Raw genomic sequence first — 12,269 nt, 5'->3', positions numbered from 1 at the left:
TTGTAGTTAAAAGTGTATTTCTTTACAGTGTTAAGAAATATTTTATATGGTACCTAATATTATAATATAATAGAATTATTAAATAGTATGTATTATATTATGTCCAAAAATAAAATCCCCCCCTCCCCACGGACCACGATAATATTTAATTTAAAACCGCGCCTGCAGATGATGTAAGTTAGTTATGTGGTCCACGTCCACACAAAACAAAGGAGAATTGAATTTAAAAATGGTATTTTCATTTGATACACTCAACATATATATTATTTACTATTAAAAATTAAACACTTATAAAATTGTAAGTTGTAAATTATTAATTTACCTAACCGCGTATACCTACTGTTGCTAATGCTAACTAATACCTAAAAATGTTTTTTGATATGATGTATTGATGAAGAGTTAATAGTTATAAATAGGAACTGAACATGTATCCCTATATATCCCTATCTCGTATGCGTATGAGAAGTATATACAGTGGTCGCCGCTTAGTGTTCACTGGTTATAAGAATCAGCCATTTATAGTGATCAAAAATGACAGGAACGGAACAAACAGCCGTTATAAGAGCATTTTTTGTCGCATACAGTGTTCAGGTTTTCGGTTATTGTGATCAGAAATATAAAATATAAATATAATTTAAAATAATATTACCTCTTTTTGTGTGCAGGAAAAACTATTACGAATGACAACCCATTATCTAAATCATGACTTTAATCAAGCTTATCTTTTCTTATGTAATCCACGTAATGAGCGATATATACTTCATAATAACATACCTATATTCGTACATGTTTGAAACCGTTTTTGTTCTGACAAGCACCAATATTTTACACTTTATACGCAGTTTGTTTTCGTTCGTTGTTCAGTATACCGTATGTATGTATAGTATAAAAAATAAAAATATTTAGATTATTAAAAATAAAAAAATGATAATACTAAATAAATATAATTTTAATATTTAAATATTTTTACATTATTTTATACATGTTTCTCCAGTCGCCGCTTTTAGTGATTTCCGGTTATAGTGATCAAGTAGCTGTACTTTTGAACGAAGGTAATCACTATATGTGGCGAAAACTGTACCTAATATATAATAATGATAATAATTCGAGTGGAGTAATACATTTTTATTATTGAAAAAAGCTCTCCCACCAAGACTTATTGTCTAGGGACAACTCCGGATTTAACAAAATTATAGTATTATAAAATATTGATGTACATATATAATAGAAATCACGGTAAAAAAGTCCGGGATAAAGTAAGTCCGTTAAATATATAACAATAAACATAATATACTATAGGTACTAATTTCTCATTTTGATGAACTATCGTTATAGAAATTATATATATTTTTAAAAAAAGTCATGAATTATAATAACTACCTATATAAAATTGAAATTATTATTTATATAAAAACAATATATACAATATAATATGTATTTTAAAGATGTATTTCGTCATACAGAAATTAACTTTATTATTTTTTTTTTATAATATATACGTTAAGTAGTATGTTAAGTGACTGCAGCTTTTTGAATTTCGAATTAATCGACTTCACCCGTTAATTTACCTTTTTGTTTAAATGTGTATTGTGTAAGTAATGTTATAAATTTGTATAGTTATATGTACTTATAATTACTTTTGGTATGATTATACGTAAATATTTTAAAGACAAATTACGTCGTTATGATTTATAGATCATAATAAATAATTCGTTTAAACGATACCACAACAAACGATAGATCGCCGTTAATACTTTTTAGTGAAGAATAATATATTTTAATACAAGTACTAGCCGGCGAACTCTTAAGTAATATAAATTTATATTATGTTTAATACTTTTTCTCTATTCCTAAGTATTATAAAAATTATGAACAAGCTTAACTATGGTAACTTTACTGATGATGTTTAAAAGTATATGAAAATTGTTCTCATTCAAATACCCATCAATATAAAAAAAAAAAAAAACAAATACAATACAAATGGAATTATTGATGAACTTTTTATTGTATATTTTAAAATATATGTAGGTAAGTATACATAAATGTGTTTTAATTATAAATTAAATTACATGTATGTTTTCATAATGTAATGATGTAAAGGTACCTATACACATATTTATGGACGATAGGTGGTAGTAGTTGGATTAGTGTAAAAGATTTTTGCCTTTCTTCCTAATAAATATAGGTACATCGATCCGTCAGGCCAATATCGAGATCCCTCGTGGACGAATGGCAGCTCATCCCGATCTAAAAGCTCTGAGAGCCCTTTGCACAGGGTTTTGTTGAATGTACCTGCTGCTACCACTGGCTTGCTAATCACTATTCGGATTATTCTGAGCATCTTGTCGTCCACGTCCCTCACATCGTACAACTGTGGACAGAAAGGAAAAATACAGATAGAGAGAAATAAATTAAATCAACTATAAATTATGTGTATGTAAATATAGGTACACTGAATCCCCCCTCCCCAATCTACAACCACAAATGTCGAGGTCACTGTTTTTTAGACCTTCAGATTTTACAATAAGATTAAAGTTAATACACGACACAGGAGTGATATTAGTGTAAATACGGCAGCACGAAGGACAACAATTAGAAACACTGCTGATGAATATTGTAATTATAATGGGGCTTTCCCCGGAATAGTTGGTGATGGTGAATGTTTATTAGATACTATGGTTACTATGGTTAACACAATGTATTATATTTACTCGGTGTAAAAAAAATTGGCGTAATTCCATTAAATTTCAGCAGGTGTAAAATTGTTATCAATAATTATAAATTAGGTAAGTCATATTACTCATATTTAAAGCTAATTGCATTGCTCGCATGTACTAAATAGGTATCTTTTTATATTTGATAACAATATAACATAAACAAAGATAAAAATCTGTAGGTACCTATATTTTAAATACTATATGAGCTGTATCTGTACTATGATACATTATGCATATAAAAATATAATATTTATATAATAAATATTTTATAAATTAATATTTATAAAATTAATTAAAGTGATAACAACATTCTTAAATAAGTTTAAAAAAAATTCAACAAATCAATGAAATATAGATGATATTGTATTTAAAGAGGTATAAAGTTCAGTATATGCTGGCACAAAAGTATATCTTTTAATCTTCAACATAATACCAGGGGGTCCAAGTGCACTGTCGTGCACCTCCGTAATTATGCCACTGATAATAAATATATATGAAATATAAATCGTCAAACCGTTTAAAAACATTTGGGATTGTATACATATACAATACGAGGGCTTTAAATCTCAAATGGTTTGACTAGGTATGGAAAATAAGAAGTTCAATTATTTAAAGAGAGGTATGTGGTGGTTTAGTTATCGCATATAATAATTACAAGTAAGAACTTTTATTAGTTTTGAATTATTAAAATAAAATTTTCCCTGAAAATAGAATTAGTATACAATGATCAATTACACAAATAATAAGTATTATTCTACCAACCACCCACTTAAAAATTTTAAATCCATAATAGTTAATATTTCATGCGTGTACATAAGAATGTTCTTCGACCACATACTCACTACCACCCTTCCACCCCCCCCCCCCACACACACACACTAATTACCATTCAAATAATCAGATTGATTGCATGAATTCGTCTACATTATAAAGAATATATAGAATAATATAATATAATATAAAATAACGTGTAATATACTCACGGCACATCTGTGGGATCGTGGTTTGGATGGTTGACTCTGCATATTTTCTGCATTAGTATGTTCCAGTAGTGATATGTACTTAAAACCCAATTTAACTTCGTCCATGTTGGGTTGTTTAATGTTTGCCAAGCACTCAAAAGTAAAGTGGTCCATATCTGATAGAAACAATTAGATGAAATATTCATGAGTATGATTAAAGATATTGCTTGGCAAAAAATACTAGGTATAGCATTAATTATAGTACATTAATATTCAATATAATATTAAAATACATTTATATTATACTCCCCAATAAAGTAGGTACTTAATATCCTTTTAAAATAAAGAAATATGTGTGCAAAGCGCAAGTCAATCTGATAATGTTATTATATAAACATACAATATGCTGTAGAATAACGAAAATTAATACTATTGTAATTAATTTTATTTGAGTTTTATGCAGAGTTTGGTGACCGCAAATTTTAAAAAGCACGAGTCCAATACCCACCCACGCAACCCACCTTACCACCCCCCCGACCACAATTATTATGTTACAGTTGTAGTAGTTCGTTATACGTACTAGTCATGTTTCTGCAATGGCCATGTATATTTGTTGGTTCGGGACGCTCCAACCACAAATGTAACAACGGAACAGCGCTTTGTTGAGTTTTGTTTGCCATATAGGCACATCCGTACATCGGCGACTTCGTTTGTATAGTCTCTACCTCGAATTTCGCCTTTTTTCCAAATGGAGGACATACACGACCATTGAGACTATCCATTACTAAAAAAACACAAGAAGACAATTAGTACCTTATTACACTATTAGGTAAATTATACTGTTTGGTGTTTGTAATATTAAAAATAATAAATATTCTATTCTAAATGTTATTATGAGGACCACCAAAATTCTGTGCATTCCTTCGTGTGACGGTCTGCCACCGATACCGATTCTACTATTATCAGTCCCATGTGAGGATTCTTAGAAGGGGAATCCGATAATTACCTCACAATATTAACCCTTTTTTCCAAAAGGTAACGGTAATTGGGTCACTTAATTTTTATATTTATAACAGGTAGACTCGGTGATTTTATCACTTTTTCAACGATTTATTTATATTGTATGACTAATCTATAGAATGATTAAAAACTTGAAAATAAAAAATAAAACTTAAATTCGAAGTATATAACACATATCAAATATTTAGAGACGTAAAACAATAAATATACATTTTAAACATAATACAGATTTCTCAAACATCTGAATGATACATTGTAATTATTCATAAGTAACATGTGTGTTTTAAAAATAATACATAATGCTATTTACTCACTATTTTTGTGGTTTTCAATATCTTCTGTCGACCACGGCCGTTCTTCGTAACCATTATTTGTCAATGCCACAATCGATGAGATGATGGCAAGCGTGACGATTGTAAATGCCGTATATTTCATCGTGTAATGTAGATTTAATGAGATATGAATATTATGTTAAAATTATGGAAAAAAATACAGCCTATCTCGACCAAGTCTGCTAGTGCCGAGAACAATTTTAAATTAAATAGCACTGTTAGCATACGAATGACGATCTGAATTCTGCGTTACACGACGGTGGTGGCAACAGTAATGGTGTTGGTTCCTACCACCAGTTGAGCATCGAAATGTTATTGTATTATACATATATATACGAACACTTGACGCTACCTATACGCTGGTCAAGGTACCTACCTACCTACCCTCACTGTAGTGCAAGAAACACAATAAGTACAATGGGCAAATGTACGTACCTACGAACGACATAGCAGGTAAAATATATATACATATTTATATATATATATATATTTATATATATCATTTCCGACTCAATAGAAAAAGGTACATTTGGAAGTTTCTAGACTGTAAAAAAAAGTGTGTATATAAGGTCCTATACTGCAGAAAAATATATTTTTAAACATCATTATAATTTTAAATTTTTTATTTTATGAAATATACTATAATATACTAAATTTCTTGGTGCAATAATATAAAAATAGGTGGGTAATTGGATTCCCCGCTCTGCTCTATATAGCAGTTTTTGAGCATGTAATTTTTACCTACTTGTTATATTTGAATTCAATGATAAATCATTGCATATGACTGAGAGTGAAGAAGTTAATATTGTACGTTTATACGAGGGAAACGACAGATTTGATGAGCATATTTTGGTCATCCTCTTATTAGGTAGATCTTCTATAATATATATAATATATTATCTACTTTACTAAACGTGGACACCCTTTTTTTTTAAGCTTAGGTTCCACCTATAGATCCGAGGAGACTCTAAAATACATACTATAGTTACCGGGCAAATCGATATTTTCAGGCCACTTTTAAATAAGACCGTTAATAAATTACTTCTAATACCGTGAAAGTTTAAAACATTTGCTTGTAAGTTGTTTTTTAATGTTTTTACCGATTCAACTTATAAAGACATAGAATGATACAAATCTTATACCCTAACTTCCAATTATAATATAGCTATTGGTTAGAGTCTTATTTATATTTATATTTCCCGTCTTTATTCATATTAATTTCCCACCTTTTTGTTTAAACATTTTTGCGTAATTACACATTTTTAATGTTATATTCATTTGGTAATTAATAAGGTCCGTCTGAATTACCTATAGCCTTATAGATATTTATTATTTTATAATATAATATAATAGATTCTGAGTGGAGCGATGAATGTAGTGATTCTACGATGATGAGCGTTATTATTTTTTATCTGTGTACACGATAAGTTATTGATATTATGCTTCGATTTTCAACTTCAGTAGCTCTTCCGATTGGAAATGAATCTTGTTGGTGTGATGAGGTGAAATTTTGAAATTCTCAATAATTTTTATAAGCACCGGAAAAACAAAAAAAAATTAAGAATAAACGGGCATTTTTATGCAAAATAAAGTTTTGAGAAAATCGATTTTAGATATTGGTGTAACTCTTAAACAAATACTTGAAACTTTCACTGAATGCTTATATTGTCAACTTCTATCTTTGATAAAATTTTTAAAATATCCCAAATCTATTAAAATTATTTTATTGACATTTGAAATTTTCAATCTTTTTAGATTATTTTTTTATAAATGACAATAAATTTTTATTCGATTGGTAAAAAAGCTTCAAAATTTAATACAAGGCTCCTAATATTACAATGTTCATTTAAAAATATTGAAAATACATAGTCAACATTTTTTTTTAATGAGCATTTTAATTTCAAATTTTGAAAAAATATGTAAAAATCATGAAAATTTGCAATTTTTTTTAGTTAAAAATTCTTACAATTTTATCTTTTAAAATCTAAGATTTTAAAATTCAACAGATGGATTGTTCATGAATTTTTCAAATTTTATCAAATAAATAATTTCTAGTTTTTTATTCTAGTGCCATTACAATAATTTTATTCGTTAGGTCAAAAAGCTTGGAAATTTAATACAAAGTTCCCCATTATGTTGATATTATATCTGCAGTTGGAAAATATTAAAAATAACATAGCCATGATTTTTGTAATAACCAATTAAATTTCAAATTTTTACAAAATTAACAATTAACAAATTTTTTAGTTGTCATTAATGTATAAAGATTCAACTATAGCTAAGGATTGAAAATTTAAAACAAGGTTCCACACAAGTAGTTATAATTCTGCTGCAAGAAAAATTTAAAAACTATTCAAACACAATTTTTTTGTTTTTAGTTATTTGAACTTCAAATTTTTATGAAATTACATATTAAATAATCAAGAATAACAATTTTAATTAAAGTTGTAATTTAAAAATATTATTTTTGTTTACTTAAATTTTTAAAGTATACTTTATATTCTAATATTAGCAGTTAATATTGGTAATGACTCATATTAATACTTAATAATAAATTGTATATACCTACTATGAATGACTGAGTGAGTCGGGTTCATAATGAATCTGATTTGATTAATTTGGAATTTATTTTATAGGGATCTTCATTTTTTTTTTTTTTTTATAAATAATAACAATATAATTAAGTAATATAATATAAAATATCCTGTATCGACAAATCGTCTTCACTCAAAATCGTTTTTCGTATACAATGATATTATATCATTAAATTCAAATTTAATACCATCCATTATAGTAACCCACTTGTATCCTTCTGCCAGGGCCGGATAGACTTCGGCCCACCGAGATTTTAAACTTCTACCGGCCCTCAACAAAGTATCGGCCCATTCGAAAAAACATTTTTTATGATCCCTCTTGTGTGCTTTAAATAATAATTGTTTCTCTAAAGCACATTCACAAATTACCTATTCAATAAGTACCTACATTACATTAGGTTACTCAGTATACTTCAGTTATATTATTAAAAAAAACGCAAAATATAAGATAGATAATATAGATAATATAAAATATAATATAGATCGCATGGAATTATGCAATTTGTAAACATTTCATTTTATACTCATCAGTCATTACTCTCGAGTCATGGCCTAAGTATGAGTAGTATGACGATTTTTAAACAATTTTTTATAACTACCTATAAGTTTAAAATTTGATTTTCTTTTATATATATATAATATATTTATATACGACGTATATTCTATATAGATAAAATACATTATATTATTATTTTAAATTATTCTAGTTTATATCAGTGTTTGATATAATTATACTGATCTTGAATTTTTATTTTTTCTGTACAGCAGAGCAACATCCACTTACCAGATTTATTGCCAACACATTTTATTGGATCACGATTAACTTACAACCACCAACATAGTGGTAAGTAGCCGAACTATCGTGGCTGTGCGCCTGTGCCATAATACAACAAACCGGTGCCAGTCCGGTTCTGTATAATCACAGATTACAAACCTACCTAATCTGTGGTATAATCATGATATATAAATATTCTATAAATATTATATAAGTCAGTGTATATAGTTTATCATTCATAACTGATAACGTATAATATGAATATATTATGTGATAGTCAGTAGTCACACCTCACACATGAACATTGAACATTATTATTTATTCGTTTCTCTGATCAGTTTAATATATTTCTCAAATTTTAATTAAATTGCTACGTTGGCACGTTGGCTACATCAAACTATCAACATTCGAAAGGAAAGTCTATATCACTTAAAAATACCAGCTTGTACTCGTTTGAAGTCCACGTATTGGTAGAGAAGAACCATGGCCTGGAAGTGATCAGATAATCAACATACCTAACTGTACGTATTGAGTGAATGAATAACCTAGGGCACGGACCGGACACTTTTTCTAGTAAATAAGCTGTTTAAAAAAAAAAAAATCATGATTTTTGAAGAGCAACAATGGTTGATAAAAATACATACCATAGTACATAAAACGATTAATATATTTTACTAAGCAATTTCATTAGAAATTGGTAGGTATTAAAAACATTTAATACCGTTAAATTTATAAAAACTTAGTTTCATTTATACATTATTATTATTATTAAATCTGTAGAATAATGTATAGTTTTCAACTTCAAACATGTGTCTAAGCTGATATCAGTTTATCCCTGAGCTATTCAGTTGGCTAATATTTGCTTCTTAATTTATTTTTAATAAAGTTCATATTAGAAAATGTTTGAAAATAAAAATAAAGCATCTAAAAGAAATTATACCTGTAATATAAAAAAATTACCAAATTTCAATTTGTATTTTATGAGTTAAAGATATTGATGCATTTTCCAAAGAGCAACAGATGAGCCAGCCGCAGGTATCTGACCTCCTGCCTAGGGTGACAGCACTTTTTTAAATATAAATTCCATTGGCATAATTTTTTGAACTGTAAAACAACCACACACTCCACCAATATTATCTTTCGGCCAATTTCATTTAAAAATTTGGTTTTGATTATCCTTAAACATTTCATTTTCCAATTTAAGGCCAACATTATTATTAACACAACGAGTTCTGTCTTATTGTTTAAATGTTTGATTCTTGATTATTATCGTATAAAACTGTAAGTATATATTATTATGATAGTAATAGACCAATACATTTTCAATAACATTGTATGGTTGACGCTCTGTGTCCATAAATTGTGTGAAGTGTAATACTCTAAATACTAAATTTTCCTAACTGTATCTAGCCTTGTGAAATTTAGTTTTTATATTTTATTCTTTTCTTTTTATTGTAGGTATATATGTATATTATTATTATTATATTTATATTTTGTCATGTATGTGCATTCAGATTTGAATTTGATCTTTTGAAATATTATTGAACTTTGTTTTTTTTATAGGTTAAAAAATGAATTGGTGGTATTTACATGTCATAAATTCAACCCAAACTCGACTGATGTGGCTTAATTAAACTACCAGTTCTGGGATATGAAACACTGAAACAGGTTTACGAAATCAGGTCACTTTTCTGATCTTTAGTAACTTGCCTGCGGCGTCTGTACCAGTGATGGCAACAATGCCAGTAGCTTGTTCAATGGCCATCATGATCACAGCATACACTGGTAACATAATCTAATTATTTGCATTTTTATAGTTTTTTTTAACAATTCTTAAATTAACCAATTTAGCAAGGTTATTAGAAACTAATTTATAAGGGAACTTTTATTTATTTTTGTCTATTGCCCTTATATCAACATAAAAAAACTGTATGATTTATTGTTTGAAAATTGTTAAAATTCATGTTGTATTTGTGGAGTTGAGTTGTCTACCAGTGAGAGGGCCGGTTTCTGATACAGCTAGGGTGGTGGGTGGAAGCTAAGCGTTAGTGTTGTTTTGACGTGCGAGTGTTCCATTAGTCGTTTGTTGTTGTTGATTGTTTAAGTTTGTATTTTGTTATTTGTGCATCAATAAATAGTTGATTCGTTACTAGTGTACTGTTGGTTATTCAAGTGTATATTTTGGTGCCCAATCCTACATATATATATTTTCTTTTTCATTTTAATATTTCATAGAAGTTAACTGATTGAAGTAAAAATAAAATATGTAATAAATTGAAAACTAGTAAGTAATAGCGTATTATGGCTACTATGAAGTGATTTATGTCTAAAATGTTTTTAAGACTAGATTAAATTTCATTTAAAACACAAAAATTATGTAAATATGTAAATAAAAAAACTGTATTCTACGTCATTATTGTTACATCTTATTATATAACAATTCAGTACTGTAGGCAGATGTTATAACTAAAATAACATTTTACATACCTTAAGAGGACGTTACACAACCATTTGTTGGCTCCGTCTTACAAGTGCATAATATTTTAGCAAATTTAGCTTAGCATATCACGTTTAGCTCCATTAGTTTAAAAATTAGAGTAAATTGATCTATTATGAAACTTGATGTTAAGAAAATTATATGTGGTTATTTTTACAATAGTTCAATTTTGTAGCAAGTTATGCATATAATATACAAAATGTAAATTAAAAATGCTCATAACTCACTTAAAAACTAAGTTATCTTAATAAACCCATATACAAACACAGATAATGTTCTTCCCATCAAGTTTCATAATAGGTAAATTTACTCTAATTTTTAAACTAACGGAATTAAATTGATCTGCTAAGTGTAAATTTGTTTATTACAACAGTTACTAACAGTTGAAAGACGGAGACAACAATTATGTGTGTAGTGTTCTCTAAAGAGTTTTAATATTTTTATACATTTATTTTTTTACATTTGACTTGATATTTTTTACATACTCAATATTTTTTTTACATATTATTACTTTCTATAGTAGTTAATTTTTCAATCCAAGTTTGTAAGATTCAAAAATTTAATTCATCATTCTTCTTTAAATTCTAAATCTAAAATCAATCTATTTCTACCAAATACTTAAATGTATTATGTAATAACAACAATTATAACATCAAAAAAGAATTTTTACTAAACTTATGAAACAAATTATATTCCTTTATATTTCAGGTATTTAATTGTCGTTCATTACAATCCACGAAAGAGAGGTATTTAAAATATATTAGAAATGATTTAAGCTCAGAAAACCGTAATTTTTCATTTCTCAATCCAAAGAAATTTAAAATATTATGAAAAGGGTAAGTACCTATTTAATTTTTATACATAATATACATGTACATTTATTTTTATCGATTTATATTTTAGTTTAAATAATGGAAAAAAGAAAAATTTCAATAAAGAACTAAGAAGCATTCAAATTCAGATTCAATTATGCACAATTGTAGAATTGGTCAATTACAACAGCAGTTCCAAATTAAATTCATTAGCAACAAAATACATAAGCATAATATCATATGGTATAATTGTATAAGTCAGAATTTTTATTGTTAAACATTAAGAAAATTTAATAATGATTGTTTTTAATTAGTAAATAAGGCAATGTTCTGAGTGTGTTTATGTTGATATATTTTTTTTTTTGTCAAAAGGATCAATATTTTTTCAGTTATATTATTTATAACCTATTTATTCCATGCAATTTTTTGAAAACAATTTTTGCATTTTTAAATTAATATTTTACCTTAACATTTTAAATTCTTAATATTTAACATTTATAAATCTTATCTTAAAGAGTTAGGTCTCAGAAATTCAATTTATAAAAAAGTGGAAAATTTGT

General features: G+C 27.3%; 1 protein-coding gene and 1 long non-coding RNA gene across 2 annotated transcripts; one reads left to right on the top strand and one right to left on the bottom strand.

Annotated features, from left to right (window-relative positions):
• Nucleotides 1-2,116: 2,116 nt before the first annotated feature.
• On the bottom strand, nucleotides 2,117-5,134 carry LOC149060803 (uncharacterized). The gene is made up of 4 exons (XM_089230744.1): nucleotides 5,014-5,134; nucleotides 4,260-4,463; nucleotides 3,701-3,855; nucleotides 2,117-2,371 (listed from the first exon to the last, which is right to left on the bottom strand). The coding sequence occupies exons 1-4, from the start codon at nucleotides 5,132-5,134 to the stop codon at nucleotides 2,117-2,119; spliced, it is 735 nt and encodes a 244-aa protein (XP_089086870.1).
• Nucleotides 5,135-8,709: 3,575 nt separating this feature from the next.
• On the top strand, nucleotides 8,710-12,027 carry LOC149060802 (uncharacterized). The gene is made up of 4 exons (XR_016189862.1): nucleotides 8,710-8,921; nucleotides 9,964-10,185; nucleotides 11,606-11,733; nucleotides 11,801-12,027. It is a non-coding gene; the product is annotated as an uncharacterized LOC149060802 (long non-coding RNA).
• Nucleotides 12,028-12,269: the final 242 nt, after the last annotated feature.

Source organism: Diuraphis noxia, unplaced genomic scaffold (assembly GCF_037042655.1).
Source record: "Diuraphis noxia isolate RWA-SAM2 unplaced genomic scaffold, SU_Dnox_SAM2 contig0001, whole genome shotgun sequence".
In the NCBI taxonomy this organism is placed as follows: domain Eukaryota; kingdom Metazoa; phylum Arthropoda; class Insecta; order Hemiptera; family Aphididae; genus Diuraphis; species Diuraphis noxia.
This window is presented reverse-complemented; position numbering and strand designations above follow the sequence as displayed.

What these genes read in the sequence shown, in the direction of transcription:
- LOC149060803 (XM_089230744.1), bottom strand. Translation starts at nt 5,134, where the DNA reads ATGAAATATACGGCATTTACAATCGTCACGCTTGCCATCATCTCATCG. An exon ending in TATTGAAAACCACAAAAATA is followed by an intron (nt 4,464 to 5,013) that starts GTGAGTAAATAG and finishes GTGTTTTTTTAG; the next exon opens with TAATGGATAGTCTCAATGGT. An exon ending in CCATTGCAGAAACATGACTA is followed by an intron (nt 3,856 to 4,259) that starts GTACGTATAACG and finishes TGTTTCTATCAG; the next exon opens with ATATGGACCACTTTACTTTT.